Genomic DNA, 25,869 nt, shown 5'->3' with positions numbered 1-25,869 from the left:
AAATGGCAGGGTGCAGCATTAAGGGCTGTTCCTATCTCTAGCTCTCATTTGCCAGTGCGATGGTGCTCAGAGCCTCGAGTGACCACGTAAAATAAAGATATGAGGATAACCAAAGGAACAGTAACAGAGGATCCTGACCCATTGAGTGTGTGATACCAGTTAAAGACAAAATACAACCGGATACAGACACATTTTTTAAACTGTTCTTAAAATAATAACAAAAACACCCTCTATATAAATAGCCTAGAACTAAAAGAATAAACACAAAAGAGAAAGAAAGTTTTTATTAGATACAACAAACACCATCTCATGTTAACAATCTTTGATGAATATGTAAAAAAAAATTCCACCCATGAAGATTTAATTGACATGAAAATTGCCATAAACAATTATGGCCAAAACAAAACATATGATACCAATGTTTCAGAAATTGCACAACAGCCAGCACAGGAATGTGATCCCTTAGAGAAGGAAAACAAATGAGGTGATCCCTATCGTTGGCCAATCTCACTGCCTAGAGGCACCTTCCACGCCATAGTACAGGAAGGAGGAACTCAAAGAGAGGCTGTCCATCATGGTGAGGGAAGACACAGAGATCAAAGTTTGGAGAGGCCAAGGCACTGAGAACATGTGGGCCAAAGAAGAGGGAGATATGCAGACAAATGGTTCCAGAAATCTGCATCAGAGTCCCCTTTGAGCTTCTGGATGAATATCAATCTGTGCATGCATGAAGAAAAAAATCCACAAGACTGAGTGACAACAACTTCTGAGGAAAGAAAAGTTACTAGGCAGCTGTAATAAAGACAATTCTCAGAATTTACACAGGCTGGAAATTGTTCCACTTCCCTACAGTGAGACTGGAGAGACCTTGTCAAATACATCGGTACCCAACAGAGACTCCAGAAATTATCTCCAGAATAAAGGTTATTCTACAGCCACCTAAAAGAACTTAAAACAAGCCTCAAAAGGACCAAACTAATCAATAAGTAACTAAACCTCCCACCATAAAAAGCTCAATAGTCTTTAAAGAAATAGAACAAAATGCAGCATCAAACAAGGTAGATTCCACAATGTCCAGTATCCAGTCAAAATTACTAGAAATAAGAAGAAAGAGGAAATGTTTCCCAAAAACAAAAGAAAAACTTGTCAACAGAAACAGACTGAGAAATGACACAGATGATGCGATAACAGAAAAGGATGTTGAAAGTTGTTATAAATATGCTGCATATAATCAAAGGGGTAGATATAAACCTGAACGTGATGAGGAGAGAAGTAAAATATTTTTAAAAGACCTAAATGGGATGTCTAGAGAGAAAATATACAATGTGTAAAATGAAAAGATGGACTGGATGAAATTAGAGGTGGACACTACAGAAGAAGAGATCCATGAACTTGAAGACATAACAATAGAAACTATCAAAAATGAAGCACAGAGAGAAAAAAGAATGAACATAAATTAACAGAGCCTCAGTGACTTATCAAGCTAACACATATATATACTTTATACTTTATAATACTTTGTCTTCATTTCATACATATTTTTGTATTTATATAGTATATATATATACACAGATATGTGTATAAAGACAAAAAAAGTATTTGAAGAAATAACGGCCAAAATTTCCACATTTGATGATACTATAAATCCATATATCAAAGAAACTCTATAAACAACAAACAGAATAAACATAAATAAAACCAATGCATGGCACATGATAATCAAACTGGTGAAAACCAGTGATAAAGAGAAAAGCTAGAGACAAAGAAATAGAGCAGACTTCTTATCTGAAACTATGAAAGCAAAACACAATGGAACAAAATCTTCAAAGTGTTGAAAGAAAAAACTGTCAATCTAGATTTCCATACCCAGTGAAAATATATATAAAAATAAAGATGAAAGACTTCTATAGATTTACAAATAATGAAAGAATTCATCACTAGAAGCCTGTACAACAAGAAATGTTAAAGGAAACACTTAAGGCAGATCAAAAACGATACCAAACAGAAATACAGATCAAACAAAGGAATGAAGAGCAATACAAATAGTAAAATATATAGATAAAAATAAAAAATATTTTTTCACATTTTGAAATCTTTGTAAAAGATAATCAACTGTTTAAAGTAAAATTAATTAATGACATACTTTGGGATTTACAACATACGTAGAAATAATATGTGTTCCACTAAAACTTTATTTACAGAAACAGGTAACAGGTCTGATTTAACCCACTGAACACAGTACATCAACCAATGCCCTAGGACATTCACTAACAGAAAATAAACCACAGAATTATATCTAATAAGCCAAGATTGGAGATAAAATGGAATCTAAAGAATAGTCAATCCAAATGAAGGTGATAAGAGAAGAAAAAAATGAAGAAGAGATAGATCAAATAGAAAATAAATAACAAGATGGTATATTTGAACCCAACCATATTGATAATTTCATTAAATGTAACTGGTCTAAAGACTCCAATTAAAAAGCAGGGATAAGCAAACTGGATTTTTAAAAGCCCATTTTAAATATAAAAATATAAATATATTAAACGAAAAATAATGTGAAAATATTTATGAGGTAAATACTAATCAAAAGAAAGCTACAGTGGTTATACTAATGTCAGACAAAACATACTTCAGAACAAGGAATGTTATGAGGAATAAAGAAGTACATTTCATAATGAAAAGGGGTGAATCCAATAAAAAGACATCAAAACTCTAAATGAGTTTATACACGTAATAATGGAACTCTAAAATATCAAGCAAAAATTGGTATAACTGAAAGGAGAATTTTTAAAATTCACAATTACATTTATTAATTTCACCATTCCTCTCTAAGTAATTGAGAAAACAAATAAAAAATATAGTAAGAATATAGAGGACTTGAACAACACTATCAACCAACTAGCCTTAATTAACATTTATAGAACAATACATGAAACATAAACATATTTTTGGTCATCAAATCAGCCTTAATGAGCCTGTAAGACCTTAAGCCAAACAAAGGATGTTCTTTGACCACAATGGAATTAAACCAAAAATCAATAAAGGGTATCTGAAAAATCCCAAATTTGGGGGCATTAGCAACACAAATTAAATAACCTCCAGATCAAAGAAGTCAAAAGAGAAATTGGAAAATCTTTTTAACTGAGTGATAACAAAAATAAACATCCCAAACACATAGCTGGAAATTGAAATTTTAAAAAATTAGCAATAGCATAAAACATTGTAAAATAAATATGGAATTTTTAATTGTAGTAAAATACACATGACATAAAATTTACTATCTTAATCATTTTTAAGTGCACAGTTTGTAATGTTAACTATATTCACATTATTGAGGAACCAATCTCCAGAACTTTTTCATCTTGCAAAAGTGAAATTCTCTACCCATTAAACAACTCCCCATTTTCCCCTTCTTCCTAGCCCCTGGCAACTACCATTCTACTTTCTGTTTCTATGAATTTGACTACTCTAGACACCTCATATAACTGGAATCATATAGCATTTTTCTTTTTGTGATTGGTATATTTCATTTAACATAATATCTTCAAGATTCATCCATGTTGTTTGTTGCATGTGTCAAAAATTCCTTCCTTTTTAGGGATGAATAATATTTTATTATACTTATATACCACATTTTGTTTATCCATTCATATATCAATGGACACTTGGGTTGCTTCCACCTCTTGGCTATTGTAATTAATACTGCTATGAATACAAAGGAACTTTTTTTAATGTAAAAAATCTCTATATTAAACCAGATAATCCTGCTGAGAGAAATTAAGCCTCACATAAACTGAGAGGTATACTATGTTCATGGATTGAAACTCTTCATGTTGTTAAAAGCTCAATTCCCAAATTAATCTGTAGATCTAACATGATCTCAATCAAAATCACAGCAAGTATATATCTAGAAAATCACAAGCTGATTCTAAATTATGTATGGAAATTCAAATGATCTAGAATAGTCAATTTTGGAAAAGAATAACAAGTTGTGAGATTTATACTACCCGACTTCAAGACTTACTACAAATCTACAGTATTCAAGAGAGTGTGGTATTGGCATAAGGAGAGACATGGAGATCAATGTAACAGAATGTAGAGCCCAGAAATAGACTTACATTTAGATGGTCAGTTGATTTTCAATGGAAAAAGGATAGTATTTTCAGGAAATGGTGTTGGAACAATTTGATATCCATATGCAAAAAATGAACCTTCATCCATACCTCACACCACATATAAAAATTAACTCAAAATGGATCATAGGCCTAAACATAAGAAATAACACTATGGAACTTCTATAAAATATAGAAAAAAACTTTGAGACCTTAGGTTAGGCAAAGGTTTTTAGATAGAAAACAAAAATCATAAACCATAAAAGAAAAATCTTATAAACAGGAATTTATCAAAATTTAAAGCCTACATTTTGAAAGACACTGTTAAGAAAATGAAAAATCAACACAAATACCAGAAGAAAATATTTGCAAAAGAAATATCTAAGAAGAAAAAAAATCAGAATGTTTTTTAATGGCCAAAAGGATTTGAACAGACACTTCACCAAAAAAGATATATGAATGCAAATAAACACATAAAAAGATGCTCAACATCAATAATCATTAGTGAAATGCAAATTAAAACTAATTATAGTTTTACATAACTGCATGCCCACTAGAATGCTAATATTAAATGAGACGAGCCATACCAGATATTAGTGAGGAAACGATGAAACGGGAAGTCTCTCAGCCTGCTCATGGCAACATAATATAGGAAAACCATTTCAGAAATAGTTCGGCAGTTTAATTTAAAATTAAACATACACTTATCATAAAACCCAGCAACTCACTTCTAGGTATTTGCCCAAAAGAAATGAAACCGTATGTCCACAAAAAGATCTGTATATGAATATTCATAGTATCTTGAATTGTTATAGCCAAAAACTGAAAGCAACCCAAATGTCCATCACCAGGTGAATTGATAACCAAATTGTGGGACATCTATCCATACAATGCTCAGCAATAAAAGGAATGAACTACAGATACAGGCAACAGCACGGGTGGATCACAAAAACACCATGCTGAGTGACAGACGCCAGATACAAAAACAGCACATAGTGGTGATTCCATTTATATGAAAGTCTAAAAAACAAAATTTACAACGACAGAAAGTAGTCAATATTTGCCTGGAGTAGGGCTATAGGAGGGCGGATTTTCTGGTAAAGGGAAAAAGGGAAACTCTAGGAATAGGAAAGGTTCTGTGTCATTGCTGTGTTTACACAGTTATGAACAAGAATATAAAGGTATATTAACCTTAACACGCAAACCTCCCAAAACTGGATCCTGCCCATTTCCCTGAGGAAAGAATGAATTGGGCCCTCCAGTTGCAGCTGAATGGCAATGGTTTGTCATTCTGCTGATTAAGAACATGAACTGTTAACCAGACAGATCTCAATTTGGGTACTATTACTCTAAATTACTAGATTTGTGACCTTGTGAATATTATTTAATCATCCTGAACTTATCTGTAAAACAATTTCCTTATCTATGAAACAGAAAAAGAAACGAAAAAAAAACCTATCATAAGTTTGTTTGCAGATTAAATAAAATATTGTTGTATATAACAATCACTCTGAAGTTACAATTAGTTATCGGCTTTGTCACCATTATATTTAGGTTGCCAAAATTATCTTGTATACAAGCTCAGCCTTAAAACAAGACATGACTTTCACTATGGCATGACACGGTAACCCTTCCCCCACAGCCTTACAATAGGCATCCTTCATTGTTCAGGACAACATCTTTCTTACCTTTTATGGACCTTCTGAAATTTTGTGGCAGTAAGCCATTTCAGACGCTTGTTCATTTGTCTGGACCATTTTCATTTCCTTACTTATCTCAGCCTTGCTTTTCCAGCTGTCTGATTTTCTTTTCTTTTCCTTTTTTGTTTTAAAGATTGGCACCCGAGCTAACATCTGTTGCCAATCTCCTCCTCCTTCCCACCCCCTCTTCTTCTCCTCCCCAAAGCCCCCCAGTGCATAGTTGTATATTCTAGTTGTGAGTTCCTCTGGTTGTGCTATGTGGGACGCCGCCTCAGCATGGCCTGATGAGCAACGCCATGTTTGCACCCAGGATCCGAACCTACAAAACCCTGGGCCACCAAAGCAGATCGTGGGAACTTAACCACTGGGCCATGGCGCCGGCCCCCTGTTTGATTTTCTAAAAGCTGAGCAAATAGACCTGGGAAAATGACACCAGATAATATTTTGCATATTGACAGTAATAAGAATAAAGTGCCAATTACCTGAAAAGTTAATAGATTTTTTGTGACTCACAACACATTTGAGTACAGCTGACAGTGCTGTATCTGTTTGGGTCACGTTCAATACAGAGACAGTTTCAGGGAAATTCTGCAGATCAGTGTAGTCATTCCAAATTATCACAAGTATTTTTCAGAAAGCCCAAACATAACAAAATCATTCTCACTCCCCAAATTATGAAATAACTGCAAGTCTCATCTAGCATTTCTGCTACCTGCTGCTTATATTCCATAAACTTGAGTTGCCTAGATTTAGGTGTCAATTTCCTTCTGTCTATCTGGCTAAGCAGGCTTTTGTCCCCATTACTCCATTTAAATTGCACTTGTAAAGATAATCAATGACTTCCACGTTGCCAAATTCACTGATCCCTTCTCTGTCCTCCAATGACTCAGTTCCTTAGTGGCATTCAAAACCATTGACCACTCCTTGCTTCTCTGACGTACTGTCTTCTCTTGGCTTTCCGGACACCACATTCTCTTGGATCTCCACCTTCTACAGCGGCCGCTGCTTCCCAGTCTTCTCTGCTAGAGCTCTAAATGTCAGAATGTAGAGGCCCATCCTGGGATGTCTTCTGCTCTCTAGCTACACTCCCTCAACTTTAGTAGCATTGGTGAACCCCAATGTTCAATCTCCGGCCCTGATCTTTCCTCGAGCCCCTGACTCACATATCGAATTGCCTCTGTGACAGCTCCACTAGAATTTCCAAGACAGAACTCTTCGTACTTCCTGCCAGGCCGAGTCTCTCCCCTATTCCCCTGGCTTGTCAATCCATCTTAATGAATGGCATCACCATCCATCCAGGAGCTCAAGCCAAAATTCTAGAAGTCCTCATTGGCTCTTCTCTTTCCCCATAATTCACCTACAACATCTAACCCTATTGGCTTTATCTCCAAAATATATCCCAACAATTCCTTCCCTTTCTTCGTCTACCCTACTAGCTACCAGTATCTCTCATCTGTATCAATGTTCGGGCTTTTAACTGGTCTCCCACTTATACTCTTACCTCTTCTATTCTATACAGACTACCCAAAATGATCTTTATAAGACATAAATCAGACCATTTCTAAAACTTTCATGGCCTCCCAAGCATACTTAGGTTAAAATCCAAACTCCCTATCAGGGCCTCTAACGCCCTATGTGATCTGGCCGTTGTCCACTGCTCTACTTTCTCTCCAGTATTCAGCTCTCACTCCAGCCATGATGACTTTATTCCTGTTCTATGACCATGACAAGCCAATTAGTACCTCAGGGCCTTTGTGTGTGCTGTTTCTTCTGCCTGGAACACACTTCTTGTGCAAACAGCTAGACAGGAAGACTTCACCTTATGAGAAGATGAGTGAGTCCAAAAAAAAAAAAAAACAGCATAAACTCAAAGACTATCAAGAAAAAAGCTGGAAAGTCCAGAGCTTCCCCATCCTTTCTCTGGAGGAACCCAGGACATGGGTGGAACAGGAAAGGAAGGCCCGGCGGTGACTGGGTCGAGTGGTGACGAGGTGGGGTATGGGGCAGGAGGAGTTGAGAAGATCCTGAGGGCGATGACTGGGGTGGGCATCAGGGAAGGCTGGGAGCTTTCCTGGAAAACATTTGAGAATTGGCGAGAAAGAGAGAAGCTCTAGACAAGTTGTAGGATATGAGAGACTAAGGGAGAAAAGGGAGTGAGATTTTAGAGTGGTTGGGAATTGGACCACTTGCTTTTTAGGAAGCAGGTGTAAACTGGAATGCCTTATTCTTCCCTTGGTAGTTGAAATGAGCTTCTTTAAATGACTGTGCTGAGACTGGCCCATCTGGGGCCCCAGGGTTGCTTAAGGGAGAGACCCAGTCTCTGAACTTCATCTTGAACCAGAACAGATGGAATTGGGTACCTAGTTCTATAAAATTTTATGGTAATGAGAGGAATAAGAAATACAATGGTAATAATGTTATAATGGTAATAAGATGAAGGGAGATAGAGAAAGAAAATACTTTTTGTATTTCCTAGGGACCCAGGCTCTTGCAGCTGGGGCCCAGTAAGTGTGTGCTCGCGAGGAGAGGAGGAGGCGTGGGGAGGTGGGGATTTTGATTCTCACTCATCTTCTCTAAGGCGAATTCTTTCTGTCTAGCTATGTGCATGAGGTTTATGCAGTAAGGGGCTGGAGCTTGATTCAAAGTCGGCAGGAATTCTCTCTGCTCCACGGCGAGGTGCCGCAGGACTTGAGACTGTGTGAGCACAGGCTCTTGTTTTAACCTAATTCTCTCCAGACAAATGAGGTTGGTGGCTACAGGGCTGCTCGTATTTCAGAGCCTCTTGACACCCAACCTTGCAGACTGATTACTGTAAAGATGTCTGTGTTCTCATTCAGCCCTGCCACCCTGCTGATCTGTGGTGAAGAACAGGGTCACGGACACTCGACTCCTGCCCGTGCACTCCGCCCCACTGCTCCAAGCACGGATTCCCCAGGGGGAGCCCCTTGCTCGTGGGCTTTACTGACCTGTCTCCACTGTAGCTGAAGGCATTCTCTTTAGGTCTTTTCTGTATTTGGCAGCCCCTCTTCAATTATTACAGTTTGGATACACAGATGTTTCTAGATTTGCTAAAGACATTATCTACATTATTCTCCTGTTGTTTGGAGGGAGACTTCCAAGAAAAGAAAATGGCGAAGACTTCTTAACCCCACCATCTTAAAATCATCTGAAGAAAACTAGTGGTCTTGAAAAGAGATAGGAGAATAGTCCCGGAGACTCTTTTAATGGCTCCTCATTAGATTCTTTACTAAGCATCTCCCCAGAGGATTCAGTTTGTCTGGCTGATGTTTGGTGTAAGACTGACGGCTACACATCTCTGATCCTGCGGCTCTCCAGAGGTGCAGGAACTTCAGACTCTCTAAAGCTTATAGTCCCACAACACCCATGGTGCCTCCTCAGGGCCTTCCTGGCACCAGTATTTCATCACAGTCCCTATTGCCTTGTGTGGGGTCAGCTAAATTCTCCAGGAAGAAAAAAACCAATGAATGTCCTTGTGAACAGATGCATTTTGATAAAATACATCAATAAAATTTCAATTTACTTTGTCTCCCAGACCTAGACTTTCTCTGGTCAAAGAGTTTCAAAATCTGCCATATACCATATAGTTTTTGTTTGTTTGTTTTTGAGGAAGATTAGCCCTGAACTAACTGCTGCCAATCCTCCTCTTTTTGCTGAGGAAGACTGGCCCTGAGCTAACATCCGTGCCCATCTTCCTCTACTTTATATGTGGGATGCCTACCACAGCATGGTGTGCCAAGCGGAGACATGTCCGCACCGAGGATCCGAACCAGTGAACGGCAGAATGCCAAAGCAGAACGTGCGAATTTAACCGCTGCACCACTGAGCCGGCCCCTGACATATACTTTTTCAACTTAAATGGTACCACTCTAAATGGTAACTGGCAACATACTAAGGCAGGAGTCAACACATTTTTTTCTTAAAAGTTCAGATAGTAAACACTTTAGACTTTCGGGCAATATCCTGCCTCTAATGCAACGACTCAACTCTGAAAGCAGCCACAGACAACAGGTGAACAAACGGATGTCACTGTGTTCCAACAAAATTTATTTACAAAAACAGGTAGCCAGCTCATGGACCATGGTCGGCCAACTCCTGTTCTAAGGCATGTTGGTCTGATCCTTATTTTATTAAATAAAGATACTGCATTACACTAAGATTTGACATAGGCAGTTAAAGGATATAGTCTAGGGTGGGGGTTAAGAACATGAATGCTGAGACAGAGTCTTGAGTTCAGCCCTGTGGCTTACAAGTTGTATGACTAAGGACAAGTTATTTAACCCAAGTTTCACTCCATTCACTTATAATACAAAAATAACAATAGTGCCTAACTTACAGTAGGTGCAACGTGTTGTACAACCCTCTGACAGAACCCCTTAACCACATTAACACTTCGGGGGAAAAAAATGCATGAATATTTACACAAAGCAAAATAAATAAACACACAATATTCATGTTGCATCAGGTAAGGTATTGCCATCAAATGAGTTACAAAAACATTTCGGTTTCATAGCTTTTCAAATTTTAGAATTGCAGGTTTGGGATTTTGGACTTATATTTATTTACCAGTTATATTTTCTTATTTTTAAATTAACTATTTACGCTCTTCATCATCCATCTACTGGAACCCTTCTTGATGCTTTTCTTATTGATTTAACTAAGTGCTTAAAAACACAGAGAAGTTCATTTTAATGTAGCCAAATCTGTCCACGTTTACTTTTATGATTTGGGCTAACATAGTAAATGTGCAAGAAGTTATTAGTGAATGAATGAATGAGTTTTTCTTTTTCTCCACAGCTTTCTAAATCCCAGTCTTGGGTGAATGTCACCCCCTCCTGCCAGAAGATTTCTCATAGTGAAGGAACAAAACGAGAGACCCTCACAGAGGTGGTCGCCAGGGAGGCATGGCAGGAGTGGGCATTCAGTGTTCTTTAACATGGAATCCTAGCTGACTGGCTGTTCTTTTTCCCTTCTGCTCCAGAAAGATGGTATGTAGATATTGCCCTTCTTTTCCTGGGAGAGTTTGAAAGTTAACCTCTCCCAGCTCTGAAGTTAAGAGAAACTATTAACGGTTTTTTGGTGGATAATGACTTTGGCTCTGCATTTTAATGGACTCTGAAATAAAAAGAAAATAGTATTTGAGGAGAAAGGGAATATGTCTGAGGAAAATATGAAAAAAACAGAAGGATATCTGCAGAAAGAAAAGAAGTGAATGAGTGAGGCGTATTGCCAGAACAGGTCCTGGGAGTCTGGGCGACTCTAGCAAAGTTGACCCAGAAGGAAGAGGGCCTGCTGCCTGGGATGAGCCAAGCGAGGAGGCCAAGCAAAGGGCCACCGGCAAGGCTCCGGTGCCCAGGAGCCAAGGGGAGCTGCATCATCACCCTCTAAAGCTCCCCAATCTCCTGAGTTAAGAACTTTCCATTGTCTGTTCCCAAGCCTGTGCCAGGCAATCCTCCCAACAGTTCTTAAGAAGGATTTGACATCTTCAGTGTCCTGTAGGAGTGACACTCATCATTGTCACAAGGCCTTACTGGGTCCCCAGTAATCACCCATGTGGACACACATCTTTCTCCAAATTAAAACACCCAGAAGCCCAAGAAAAAAGGATTGGGTCCTGAGGGAGTAGGGATGAAGGGGTCCCACATATACATACTTCTGAGGGCTGAATTGAACTCTGAAGAAATGTCACCCTCATCACAAATGTGTCACACAAATAAGCCGGCTGTAGAAGAGGCTCAAGTTGCCCACCTCTACTGGGTAGTGTTATTTTCATGCAAGTGCTATTCTTAAAGACCTTGCATTATTCAAACCTTGACTATTGCAAAGATGAATCCCAAAAAAGTTTATTTTTTGGAATTTTAAGTTTCTCCAAATTTTGTGCACAGAGTAAAACTATTAACACTTGTTACATCACCCTATTTCAAAAGCACATAATTCAAGTTCACATCAAATTTATAACTCACTGATGGACGTGAAGGTGAAGTTGTGCTGGATAGCAATGGCAGCCCAGAGAAGGGGCACGTCACAGCCTTAACTACCATCCATCTGCTGATGACTAACACTTGCACATCTCCAGCCAGGTCCCGTCCTTGAAACTCGAGTCCCCCAGATCCGATGCTTTATCTTGTAGGATAACTAACGGCATTTCAACCTTACATGTCCTAAATCAGCTTCTAGCTTCTCTTCCTAACCCACTTCTCCCTGCCTCTCTAAATGGCAACTCCTTGGTGCTCAGGCCATAGCCCTGAAGTCATCTTCCATTGCTCTTTTCCTCTCACAGCCCATGTCCAGTCAGTCAGGGACCACTTTGTCCTCTACATTCTGTCTCTCATCACTGCCCTCATTGCATCACCCCCTGCCTGTTCCCCCTGCTTCAGTATCTGTCCCCCTACAGTGCACTTTCAACACAGGAGTCAGAGAAATCCTGTTTACACAAAAGTCAGATCACGCTGCCCAGCTCCAAACCTTCTAATGGTTTGCTCACTCAGAGTAAGAGTCAAAGCCTTACAATGGCTCTTAGGCCTTATGCAACTCCCCTACCCCCAACGCCAATCACCTCCCTATTCTCATTTCCTCTCACTCGCCCCTCCACTCACTCTGCTCCAGCCTCCCTGGCCTTCCTGCCACCGCAGGGTCTCTGCACTGCCTCCTCCTTCTGCCTGGAAAGTTCTGCCCCAGATATCCCGATGGTTCCTCCTCTCCTCCTTGGGGGATTGGTTTAAAGGTCATCTTCTCAGAGAGGTCTTTTTCAACTACCCTATGTAAAATCATAATCCACCTCCTTCCTGTCCCACACCTTGTATTCCTCTTCTCTAACATTTCCTCTTTTTCAATTCTATTTATTCTCCCAATAGACCATGCCATTGATTTACTTACTTAAAACGAAAATGTCTGCCCCTCCGCCCAATTCTAAAATTTAAACTCCACAGGGGCAAGGATTTTTGTCCGCTGTCACTGCTTTATCCTCCAAACAGAGAACAGTGCTGACATGTACCAGTCCCTCAGTCATAAGTGCTGAATGAGTGAAAGAATCACATAATTGACTTGTAGCAGCCCTGATAACAACCGGTAGGTTCATCATAATATGCCTATATCATGGGAACCATCAACATCTAATTTGATGTCTTTATAGAAGTGATTGTCAAAAAAAACCTAACCATTAAGACCATCAATAATCACCTGAGTAAACAACAATTCACAAAGTAATATAATGGCAAACAGATGAAAAAAGTTCCCTTCCACTAATAATAAAAGAAATACAATAACAACAATAAAAACAATAATGGCAATACTCAATACTGGCAAGGGTATATCAAGAAGATAGCACTTTCAAGAAACACTAATACGAAAGTAATTGTTACAAGTTTTCTAGGAGATTCATTGGCTTTAAAAAAAAAAAGTTTGGATATTTTATCCAATAATTATCCAAAATCCAATTTTATCCAATAATTACACTTCAAATATTTATCTTAATAAAAGAATATGAATGAAGACAAATAAGCATATACAAAGACACAAACTGCAACATTGTTTATAATAATGTCTCTGTTTTGTTCACTGCTGCAGTCCTCAATTTACAACTTCTGGCACATAATAAGCACCCCAAATTTGCTGAATAAATGAACAAAACAGAATATTATGCTGCCATTAAAATATTTCTGAAATACTTTGATGGCATAGGAAATGCCTACAGTATGATATTAGCAGAAAAGAACAAAATTCACAGTATTATTTCAACTGTTGAAAAGTGCATAGGAAAAAAAACACTTGGAAAGAAAAAACTCCATAATATTAACTTTAGCTGGGTGATAAAAAATATAAATACTATTACTATCTTCTTCATATTTTTCAATATTCAAAATTTTTTACAATGGATATTATAGTGTAAGCACCTGACAATTAGCTGCTGCTGCTGCCGCCTTTTTTTTTTTTTTTTGGTGAGGAAGATTGTCCCTGAGCTAACATCTGTGCCAATTTTGCTCTATTTTGTATGTGGGATGCCACCGCAGCACAGCTTGATGAGTGGTGTGTAGGTCCACACCCAGGATCTGAACTTGCGAACCCCAGCCTGCCAAGCAGAGCATGTGAGCTTAACTACTAATGCCACCCAGCCAACCCGAAAATTAGCTTTTTGGATTGTAATGTAAGTGCCTGACATTAAGCTTTTGATTGCCAAGGCAACCACTTCAGGACATCCATCTCAAATAAACACATGACAGCTACACAACTAGATAAAGTGCCAGGCTGCCCCATCCATGAAGAGCCCCTTTTTACAAAGCTCTGGTTGACCTAAATAACTGACCATTTGACTGACCTCTTGCTCTTCCCTTAATGCACTTTAATTTCTGTGCTCATGTTTTAAATTCACCAATAAACAGTGAACCCTTGAAAGTTAGGTGCCCCACCTTCAACCCCAATAAAAGCAGAACCCCAGGTACATTCTTTCTCTGTTGGTCTGTCTGTCTGTCTCTCTCTCTTTCTCTGCCATGTACCCTCCAGGACCTATGAGTAGCAAACCTTGATTTTTCAAAGTTCCCTAATGGTTGTTGCTGAGCTGCATCTTACAATCATAAGAACCACAAGGGCTGGTCCAACCACAACATTGGCTCTGAAAGGGGAAATGTCCGTGAGCCTTGCCACAAGCAGCATGGGCCCAGGTGAGTGCCCCCAGGCATATTCTAGCAGATAGTAGCACTATTAATAGGCTGGGACCAACCCAAAATATGTTATGTATTATTTCTAAAATTAAATGATACATAAAACCTGGAGGAAACCACATGAGCAGAAGCATGCAGAGAGGAAAACAAAGAAGTGCAGAGAACCTCAGGAGAAGACACTGGTCAGTGACTTCAGAGCAGGAGGGCAGGGCTGGGCAACGAGGCAGGGCCATTCTGTAAGCAAATATGGGGTGTTCAAGATTTATGAACAGATGAAGAGTGACATCGTCAGTGCTGTGCGATAGGAAGATCTCCCTGACAAACCACAGCCCACGGGGCAAATCCAGCCCACCATCTGCCTTTGTAAATGACGTTAGAACACAGCTGTATCCATTCATTCACGTATTGTCTGTGGCTGCTGTCATTCTACAACAGCAGAGCTGAGCAGTCACAACACAGACTGAAATGCCTGTAAACCCTAAAATATTTACTATCTGGCCCTTTACAGAAAAAGTTTTCTGAAGCCTACAGGATGTATTAGGGAAGGGAGAAACTACAAGAAGTGAGGACGTGGTGACAACGGCCACCATTTTAAAAGTGACATGGAGGATGACAGCTGCAGAGATGCGTCTTGATAAATGTCTGTATCTACAATCAGATGGAAGAACAAGGCTCCTCTTCAAGGGTGAGAGGCATTCATGCTTTAGACAGTTACTACCATTTTATATGATTGCTATTTACAAGGGCAGCAGGAAGCAGCAGCAACTGCTGGATCAGTTACCTGTAGGGTCGGGATTGTAGAGACTGGCAGCTGTTGCTATGGGTCCTGGTGGGTGGATGGCGCTTGCTGAAGACCTTTGACTCGCAATCAGGATCCTGCTCTTTGCAGATGGTAAACGGGACATTGCTCCCAATCCCAGCTGGGGTTTAAGGAGCATGGCCGATCGGTAGAAAGTTGGAGGAACTTCGTAGTGAGTATAAGGAGGAGAACAAAATTCTTCTTTTCCAGGGTGTTCTGTAACCTAAGATAAACGATCAGAAGCTCAATCAGAGAACTTCACGTCATAGGATGAACACTGAACACGGTCAGGAGAACAAGGCTCCAGCAACGACCACATCGGCACCACTGAGTGGCCCCATCACAGATCACTTACCTTCTCTGGGCCCCAATGCCTTTCTTCGTCTCTAAGTTGACAATACAACTAGATGATCTCTCAGGTTCTTCCAGTTCTAATATTCTATGAGTCGATATTTCACTGGGAGAAAAAAGAACTCACTCTCTAAGATTTTTAAATTTGCTTGCTACAAAATCACTGGAATTTGTGCAAGTAGCCAATATATAAATAAGTAATGTTAATGAAGCAAAGAAAGAATTTAGCAAACATTCATAGAATTATGAAAGTTTCATTATTCCTAAGGAGAAAAGGCGCAATTTTTATGGTAACCCAGTCTGATAATAAGTAGATGAACTTTATCAAGTTATGTTAAGTCTTTACTAGGCCACTTAGGGAAAAAAAATGCATTGTTAATGAGGGAGAAGAGGCTATTTAGAAGAATAGAGAAGTTAATGGAAAAATGTGTTTTCAGGCTTCTACAATCTGTTTACACAATTAAAAATGAGAGACTGTGAATTACCTCCTCTGATTGTCTTCCCTAGTAAGGTGGTGCTCCCCAAGAACGTTTGAGCAAGTTTCACTACAAGGCAAGTTCAAGCACAGAGTCTTGACTGCTGAATTCAGAGCACCAGGAATAGTATCTAGTACGTAGCTGAAGTCAATACGTATTAAACGAAGGAAGCACGTTTCCATTCTTCCCTAAATTTAATAACGTAACATTCCTGTTACTTTTTCCTGTAGTTAACAGTTTAGACTAGAATACAACTTTATGGCTACCTTTTATATATGCAATTCTGTACTCACAAAGCTTGTTCATATTATCAGTGTTTCTTCATATTAAAAATGAAAAAATAACTAATTTATTTCCTTTAAGTTAAAAAACAATAGTACCAGAGGCTACATATGAAAAGATACATCTGATAATTAACTCTGCTTTAAATCACAATACATTTAATGTGTCAAACTTATATCTATTCAGGAATCACAAGCATTTAACAATATTCTTTAATAGAAGCTATAAAGCTTTGATCCAAGCTGTTGAAGAGATAAACCCTTAATCTGATACTTTTAATGCCGAAATAGATACAAAGTTCTCCTTAAATTGACATCATTGAAACAAAAGATAGGCCTTTAAAGTTTTATCATAATCACATTGTAAAATATGCATGATTGCTAGAGTAGATAGATTGATTTCAGGCTGCAGCAAATTACATTCCTGTGAAAGAACATTCTACATCTGCTCTCTGATAAAAATTTTCCCATTCTCTACCTAGTCTCTTACTATTAATTTTTGGCCTATTATACTCATATTTCCTCTACTTTTTACTTTTAGTTTCTAAACTTTTGATGCCATTGCTCATTGCTCTTAGAGGGTGCTCTCATGAAGAAATGATTATCACTTCTAACCTACATCTGTCAGGTTTGGGGGATTGCAATATGCTGACCTCAGTAATTCCCCAGTTCTTTGAAACTGGATAGTTTTCAGGGGTAAAACCCATCACGCTGTCACTCAAAAATGACCTTAACGATCTCAGGAACTTCAATGTATTAAAATCAAAAACAAATGGAGACCAGCCTTGAAAATTCCCCAGCAGACAAAACCAGTTTAGTCATACAAACAAAGCTTAATTTAGCTTATTTTGGAAGACTAACTTGACCTGCGTCATTTCTTGCTTATGCCTCTGAAAATCATAAGAAAACTTGAACTGTTTCCCAAGGTTAATATGAGGTAATTCCCTCCAATTCCCTATCATTTAAGAAAATTCTAACATTAGAACCAACCACTGCGAAAAACAAACAGTCACTGTCTCCACCTACACAAGCTGCTTTATGACGACATAACCCTAAGCCTCATTCCACGTTCTGGTTTGAGTACTCCCAGTTTGCAAACTGTCTTTTTGGTGTGTGCACAATAGACATTTACTATCTCGGTGATTCATTGGTTTTACTTGTGTTATTTCTGAACTTTTGATGAATGCCTGTCATTTTATTGGGTAATTTGTCTCTGCTAAGATAACAAATCCTTTGAAAAGGTGAAAAGTATGCCTCAGATGCCTAATCTGTGCATTTTTAATAAAACAAGGGAATCTACAAAAAGCTTCACACTCTTTCCTTTCATCTTTAGTGACAGAACACAACAGGAGTCACTGCATAGTCATAAACACAGAAAGATGAACCCCAAATGGTTTATTCCCTCCTTTTCTACTGGAGTATTTTTAGAAAAATAATTTTGAAAGCAAACTAAAGAATCCCTGTGATTTCAAACTCCTAAAACCAATCAAGGCACACAGATAAGTTCTTACTGGACTGTCCCTCTTCATATGGGCCCTGTGCTGACTTCAGTGGGTCCCGGGCTGGGGTACGGGGTAAACGCAGAGGCTTTGCTGAGAAGCCACTGGGATGGCTGCAGGGAGAGGGCTCGTGATGGCTAATCTTATCTGTCAGCTTGGCTAGGCCACAGTACCCAGTTATTTGGGCGAAGATTATTCCAGATTTTTCTGTGAAGGTAGTTTTTTAGAGGAGATCAACATCTGAATCAGCAGACCTTGAATAAAGCAGATTACCCTTCATAACGTATGTGGACCTCATTCAATCAGTTGGAGGCCTTAATAGAAAAAGACTGACCTCCCTTAAAAAAGAACGAAATTTGCCAGCAGACGGCCTTTGGACTCAAATTGCTGCATCAGCTCTTCCCTCGGCCTCCAGCTTGCTGGCCCACCCTTCAGATTCTGGACACGCCGGTCTCGATAACTCTATGAGCCAATTCCTTAAAGTTTCAGTAGATACATACAAACATACCTATGCAGGCTCTGTTTCTCCGGAGAGCCCTGACAAACAGCGTCCTTCAGAAATGAGGTGCAACAGGGAGTGGGAAGGGAGACCAACCCTAATCCCACATCTGTATACTGCAAGCACACCGCCTCACCCCTCCACTCTCACCCCTGCTCCCTCTGCCCACCTCCCTACACCAAAAATTCAAATGGCTCCCCCAAGGGGTCAAGAGAAGGGAGAGTCCCTGAGACCTCAGGATAGCTGAGCACAGAAAGCAGTCCAAACAAGGAAGCACACTTGATGGTCCTGGCATGACAAGATCCAAGATCATCTTCAAAGCCGCTTCTGGAAACCCTAAATGTCTGCGTTGTTCCTGCCAACTGAGAAGAGCCCCCTCACTCAGCAGCACTTACTCTAGTCTCCTCCACGTCTACTCACGCGAGCTAACCAGCACGAGTCTGTCAGGAATGAGGGAAGAGTCTGACGCTGGTTTGGGTTTTTATCGTTAAGACCTTCCTATTTTATTAAAAAGATATATAACTTCTCCAACTGAAAAATATTTCTGTTGTAACTGGTCAGAAGCATGCTCTTTTCCTGGAGACTGGCTGAAGCCATCCTGCGGCGAGTTCGGGCACACTGGCAGGGGAGGTGGCTTTGGATCTCCCTGTACCGAGCCTGAACACAGGAGGGGCCGCCCTGGGTTACATCAGGTGGCAGCTACAGAAGCCAAGGTCAAGGGCCAGCCTACTCCTCACTTCTGATTACAGAAATTAGCCCAGCACCACACTAGGGCTTCTCTGCTCTATCTTGTAGACTGAGGAAAGGGCCTGGGCCTCATGTTCTGATGACAGCAGAAAACGGTCCTCAGATACAGTGGCTGGTCACAGTGGCACTGCTGTCCCCATACCAACGAGGTCTCTCTGAACCTCTCAGAACTACTAAAGTCACTCAAACACCCACACTATCCCATCTCCTTGAGACTTGGGGTGACTTCTAGAGGATTAAGAAAATATTTTTGGGAAAAGTGTGCATATAATGGAGAAATTGCTCTATATTTTATGGAGGGAGCAGAAGCAATACAGAAAGGAAATATACAGAAGAAAAATTAAGAAGGGTCACAGAGAAAGAATTGCAGACAATAATAGGATTTTTGCCTGTATATCCAAATAAAGTTTCTCTCATGAATGCGTTTTTGCAGAGAAAAATCTAGGGGATCTTTTTCTGGGGGGTGAGGGCAGTAAATTATTTGAAGAAATGGTACAAATGAAAGAACGTAAGTGAATGTTCTGGTACAACTTACAGAAGACGTAAAGGTGACCCCAATAGGCATACACTGCCTTGGTGCCCAGAGCAGTCACCCCAGTGGCTACAGAGAAGCCAGCCTAAGGCTTGACTCTCCTTATTGCTTTCTCCCAGGGTGTGCTTGTCTAAGAGATGCTCTGCCATGCCAGAGCTGGGGGGCCCTGTCTTGCATAAGTTGGTTACTTCTGAGCGATACTTTGAGAAGAAAGAGGTTCATTCATTTATGTGACCAGCTTTGGTACCCACAGCCCTGCGGAGGCTCAGATGGCTGTGCCCCAGAGGCCTCACAAGGAGCACCCCTGCCTAAGTGAAGAGCCCAGGGTAAGAGCCCAACCTGCAGTCTCAGAGGCCCGGGTGGCTTCTGGGAAATTTGAGAAAGACTCATATTAGCCAAGCTCAGAGACTGACATATAAAACCAGAGTGGCAATTTGTCCATTCATTGTTACTGAGATGCCACCGGCCTAGGGCCAGACTCTAGAATCCTCTGTCCAGGACAGGCTCTCTCTGCAGGCTGCCGTGTGAGAAGCCCACTTCAAACAGGACACCATGGGCAGCTGTGCACAGAGAGATGAGCCCCTGCCAAAGAGACTGGGCCCCCAAACTCTCCCGTCAGTGTCCTCTCTCCAGAGATGTGAGGAAGCCTCTCCAGGAAGCCCAGGGTCAGAAAGCAGGAAGCGAGCTGTGTGATTCAGTGCTAACAGCCCAGCCCAGGGCAGGACAGACGGGCAGAGCTAGCTGGGGTACCTGGTCAGTGCTAGCTTTGGTCAAGATCTACTCTGAGAACAGATTCACTTCTTTCTCTGTGCCAGAGCTGACAACTGCTGTGATCACTACAGTCCATGTCAGTATAGTCAATCACGCCAGAGTCCAACTGTGGACTCATTCTGTCTCTAGGGAGCTTTGGTTGACTTTTTTTGGATCCAACATATACAAGTTCATAATACAGCTATTATTCAACATTTCTTGGGCATGTATTTATGCCAAGAACTGTTCTAAACGCTGGGGAGACAGCAGGGAACAAAACACCAGAAAAAGTCCCTGCTCTCATGGACTTTACATTCTAGGTGATGCAACAAAAACAAGTATATATGTCAGTATATATGTCAGGTAGAGATAAGTGTTAAGAAGAAATAAACGAGAGAAAAGAGTCTCAAAGGGAAGGAGAGGTGGCCTCTCTAATAAAGTGACATTTGAACAGAAACCTAAAGAAAGTGAAGGTGAGAGCCAATCAGATATCTAGGAGAAGAACATTCCAAGCAGAGGGAAGTGCAAAGGCCCTGAGGCAGCTGAGGGAAACAGGAAGAGCGAAGGAAGGCGAGGAAGTCAGGGAGGTAACAGAGCTAGACTGAACACATCCCAAAGGCTGAGCAATCCTATAGGCATCAGCCTCTGTCCTGAGTGGCCTGGGCAGACCTGAAGGGTGATAGGGAAAGGTGAGATCTGATCCAGCCTTCCTTGTAACTGATCGCTCTGGCTGCCATGAGGAGACTGCCTCCCGGAAACAAGTTTTTCTGAGCCCTGGGAGGATGACTTGTCACAGCACCCAGGTGCTGAAAGGGTAGCACAGAGGGACCTGGGAGCATCTCGGCGCTGGCAATGCTCTGTGGCCTTAGATGAGTTACTCAAACCCCACCAAGTCTGTTTCTTCCTCTATACAGTGATAACAGCTGCAACCCCAACCTCCAGAGAACTGCTGTAAGGGTTAATGAGGACCCACCAAGATTAAACGCGTGTTATGTGGGCCCAACACACGGCAGGCACTCAAGTAAACATTAGTTCTAATTAGCATTTTGACTTAAAGAGCCCAAACCTAACACATTATTTTCTACCCACTGTTCTTCACACGCATGAACGCGAGATCCTCCCACAAGGAAACATTCCCCCTGGGAGGATGAGGTCTGACCAATTTGAACAACGTATTTATTTTGGATTTTTTTTTCCAGTGACCTGGCTTACAGAAGAACTAGGCTCACTAATTTAAACAGGGAAGCTAATTTAAATGCTTACTTATCTCTAACTTCATATGTGAGATACTGAGTGAGATTTAGATGAATCTCCCGGGATGTCAGATCCATCTCATTATGATCACCAAACTCTTCTAGTCAAAAACACGCATTTGTCTACAATCTCCTCTAGTCAAAAACATCCATTTCTGGACAAGTGCATCCATCAAAATCTGCAATTTGCTAAGAAAGGATATTCCGTTTTCACAAATCATCGAGAGGATGAAACAAGCTTTAGGATGTTCAACCCATACATTGTACCACAACACCACGCTCTTACCTCCTGCAAAAACTTTTCACTCATTTGGCTGAAATGGTGTCCCGGGGGCTTGATCCCTGACACCATCAATCCAGAGCTGAAGACCCTGGGCTTCTGCAAGTCTGGCTTGAATTTCTCGTAGAGGCTGGCGGCCGGCTTCAGGTCCGCACTCGCCGCCTTCTCCTCTTTGGGAAGAGGCACGCTACACGTGGGCGGAGCATAAGGAAGCCCCACTGGAACCAGCGACGCGTCCACCTGGCCGAGGGCCTGGGGGTTCCTCCTGATGTAGGTGATGATCTTAGGCCTCACATGCTTGGGTTTGGGCATAATGATGGGCTTGGGTTCTGTCCTTTCTTCCGTCTTTTCCACCTGGCGGCTCTCCGTCCCCTCCTGTGTGGAGGGTGCGTCCTCGGAATGTGTGAAGACGGGCTTGGGGATCCCAGTGGGGCAGGTGTTCTTGTCAGGCACTTTCGGGGAAGTGGTCAACAACCGTGTGCTGTCGGTAGAAGGTGGGGCAGCTGAGAGTGACCCCGTGTCCACACTCAACACGCCGAAGTCCTGAAAACTGCTACTGGGTGGTGTAGGCTGGTGGGTCACATTCACAGTTGTCTCTGGGTGGAGGGGTCCTGGGACATTGAGAAGAGAATCTTTTCTTGCTGGGTAACTTTCAGTCTTAATTGCATTTTCTAGAAGGTTCCTACTTTCGGCAACAGATGTAGTGATCTCTTTGCTCTGCCCTGCTTCTGAGCTGCTGCTTTGAGGGTCACGGGGCTCAGGGACCGCAGCTTTGCTCCCTCCAACAGAAGGATCTGAAGTGGAAACTGGAGCACTGTCCCTGCTCCCAGCGCCCAGCACCAGTCTCTCCTCACTGCCATCGGAGGGCCTGCCATCAGCTGGATCTTTAGGAATAAGAGCTACATGACCGTCACCTGGGGGAACGCTGCTGGACGCCGTTTCACCCAATTTCCTAGCTGCACTTGGTGAAATTTTGCCAGTGGGCTGATTATCAGCGGCTCCCAAGGAAGCAGGGCCCTGGGGGGGACTGGTGTGAAGAGGCCCCCCCTCACCTAGGCTGACTGCTCTCTTTTCCTGCTCGCTACTCCTGCCTCTTCCCACGCCAACATGGTGGAGACTGCCGTGTGACAGACGGCTAAGTGCACCGGCGGTGGCTTCTTGCTGTGCTTCCCTACACGGCCCCTCTCTCTCTAGGGGTAACACACTATCTTCCTTAGGACATCCCAGACCCTCCGCCTGGGCTGACTTTAATTCCTGCACGGCCCTGGGTTGGACAAATTTCAGCTCCGTCCTGGACTCGGCCTTTCCCTGACCTAATTGTGCTTCTGGCTTACTCGGGACCTCCTTTGATGCTGAAGTTGAACTCAGAGCATGCTCTGAATGGGCAGAACATGATGTGCTCTTGTCGTTGACTTTCGATACATGTGCCCCCTCCATCTGGGTCTCCGAGGAGGTGGTCTCCTTGGTTTCTGAGGTAGATGGTTTAGGATGATGCACACTCTTTCCCTCTGAGGTATTGTCAGCTGAAGGAAAAGCTGCCCTTAGAGAGGGGGCTGCCAATGTCTTCTGTGGCCCCTCTCTACCGTCAGGCATGTGACAGGGGGCTTCAGGGGAGTCCAGCGGTGTAGGCTGAGGAAACTGCCGAGTCAGGCTCCCAATACGCTCCTTTGTGAGCGCGTCCACTGCAACAGCAATGCTGCTTGCTCGTTCCAAGGAATGCCTTCTCAACTCCTCATTGTCAAGGGTCTTTGCCAATTTATCCTTTGGAACATGCCGGGGAATTTCGGCATCCCTTTTAGCCGAAACCTCTAGACTGTACTCGCCCATGACATTCCTCCAACTTGACAGACTTGGTCCCTGAATACTCTGAGGGGTCTGTGGGATATCTGTGCCTCTCTCCATTGTGTGCTCCTCATTTAGCTCTCTATGAACGGTTGAAGAAGATTTAAAATCTTTCAGGCTCGTGGGGCCAGCCTGAGATCCCTTCCCAAAGCCCTGAAGTTGGTGAAATTCCTTATGGAAATGGGTACCATTTTCCGGCTCACTTGTATTTGCATTTCCAATTTCATCTCTCAGGTCACATGTCTCAGACTCATCACGAGAGGAACTGACCTCCAACATGATTTGATTGGCATTGGTATCTCCCAGACTTAGGATACTCTCATTATTATTTTTCGCTCCATTTCTGTTGTCCCGCAACTGAGTGTAATATGATTTCTTAGGGGCCACTGGGACACTCATTTTCAACCGGTCAGTGGGGGCTGCCTGCCATGCAGTCCTCCTTAATGGAAAGGGGCTTCCTTCAAGCTGCTCTTTGATTAATAGGAAATTCTCAAGCTGCTTGTCACCCCCTGACAATGTCACATTGTGATACTGCTATAATCATTTTCAGAGCAGTTTTAAAACCAAGCATTGTCTTGACATACAGCAGGATGACTTATCTGTTAGGTTCCTGCTGAATGAGAGCCAATTAGTCCATGAGACCTAGAGAGAAATAAAAATAAAATCATGTTAAATTGACAGAGATTCTCAGAAGAAAAAAGCACAGTAAACACAGATTTATTCATCAGTTTCAGAATATTATTTAATTCACTTGATCTGCACATTTCTCAAAAACCTTTCAGATGGGGGTTCCTGATGGCCAAATATGGGAAAACTGAAACATCAAAGTGATCAATGTTAGAAATAGATTATGAAAACATATTAAATCTTAAATTTAAATTTCAAAAATCTGCAAGTCCATACTGATACTGATTCAAAAGGGTGGAGGAAAAAAGAAGGCTCTTCTTCACAGGATATCAACTAATACACGAAAAATTACAGAATTAGAAAAATCATCATTTTGTAATCACCAGAGTAATAATTATCTTGGGTAACGGACATCAATGGTTGAAAAACATTGGTTGAAAGATTGGGGAACAGGATATTCATGGAATCACAAGGTACCATCCTCCAGATGACTTTATTTCTTACAAAAGAAAAATTTTATCTTTACAATGGAGAAACCTGCTGGGCAGCACGTTAACCAAATGATCAAATTTAACATCATCAGTAACGGAAACTGACACCACGTGCTCCTGATTCGGGGCATTCTCAGTGCCTCACATCACCTGTGTAGCATCCTTGCTACAAACGTTCAACCTGAATTTAATCATGAGGAAACAATCAGACAAATTTAAAACAACTGGCCTAAACTTTGCCCCCAAAATGCCAACAGATGTCTACATACAATGCATGATCCTTGACTGGATCTTTGATTTTTAAAAAAGTTAGTAAAGGACATTACTGAGACAATTAGAGATTTAAATATGGATTATATTTTAGGTAAAGGTATTTTATCAATGTTAACTTTCCTGGATGTATAATACTATTGTGATTATATCAGAGATAATCTTGGTTCTTGGAAGACACGTGCTTTTAGACATGACATGTCTTTTAACATGACATGTTGTCTATAACTTACTCTCCAGTGGTTCGGCAAAAAGAAGAATGTGTGTGTGTGTGTGCGTGCGCGTATGAAAGAGAGAGAGAAAATGCAACTGTGCCAAATGATCACAATTTGAAAACATGGGCGATCCACTCTACTATACCTACAACTGTTCTATAGCTTTGAAATTTTTCAAAATAAAATGTTGGAGGAAATTCTGTCCCAGCCTCAGGGCCTGCGTGATCCAGCCCCTAGACACCTTTATAGCCTCATCCCCACTACTCACCCTCCTACTCTCCAGGCTGCAGCCACACTGGCCTCATTCTGTTCCTTCCTCCCTGCTTCAGGGCCTTTGCTAATACTCTTCCATCTGCGTAGAATGTGGACTCTTCCCCCAACATTATTCTTTTGTATTCTTCAGTTTGCAGCATAAATACCACTTCCTCCAGGAAGCCTTCCTGAGGCACTAGAATAGATTAGGTCCT

At 41.3% G+C, this 25,869-nt stretch overlaps 1 protein-coding gene across 3 annotated transcripts in view; it reads right to left on the bottom strand.

The window, feature by feature from the left end:
- Positions 1 to 25,869, bottom strand: part of MTUS2 (microtubule associated scaffold protein 2) — a 560,716-nt gene that overhangs the window by 358,977 nt on the left and 175,870 nt on the right. For all 3 annotated transcript variants that reach the window (XM_070520454.1, XM_014843838.3, XM_014843839.3), the window contains 2 exons: positions 21,964 to 24,441; positions 15,272 to 15,512 (listed from right to left, as the gene is read on the bottom strand). In XM_070520454.1, the coding sequence (XP_070376555.1) occupies positions 15,272 to 15,512; positions 21,964 to 24,198 (2,476 nt within the window). In that variant the 5' untranslated portion in view covers positions 24,199 to 24,441. The remainder of the gene's footprint in view (positions 1 to 15,271; positions 15,513 to 21,963; positions 24,442 to 25,869) is intronic.

The sequence above is a fragment of the Equus asinus genome, chromosome 11 (genome assembly GCF_041296235.1).
Source record: "Equus asinus isolate D_3611 breed Donkey chromosome 11, EquAss-T2T_v2, whole genome shotgun sequence".
NCBI lineage: Eukaryota > Metazoa > Chordata > Mammalia > Perissodactyla > Equidae > Equus > Equus asinus.
Note: the sequence above shows the minus strand (reverse complement) of the source record. Positions and strands in the feature narration are given on the sequence as shown.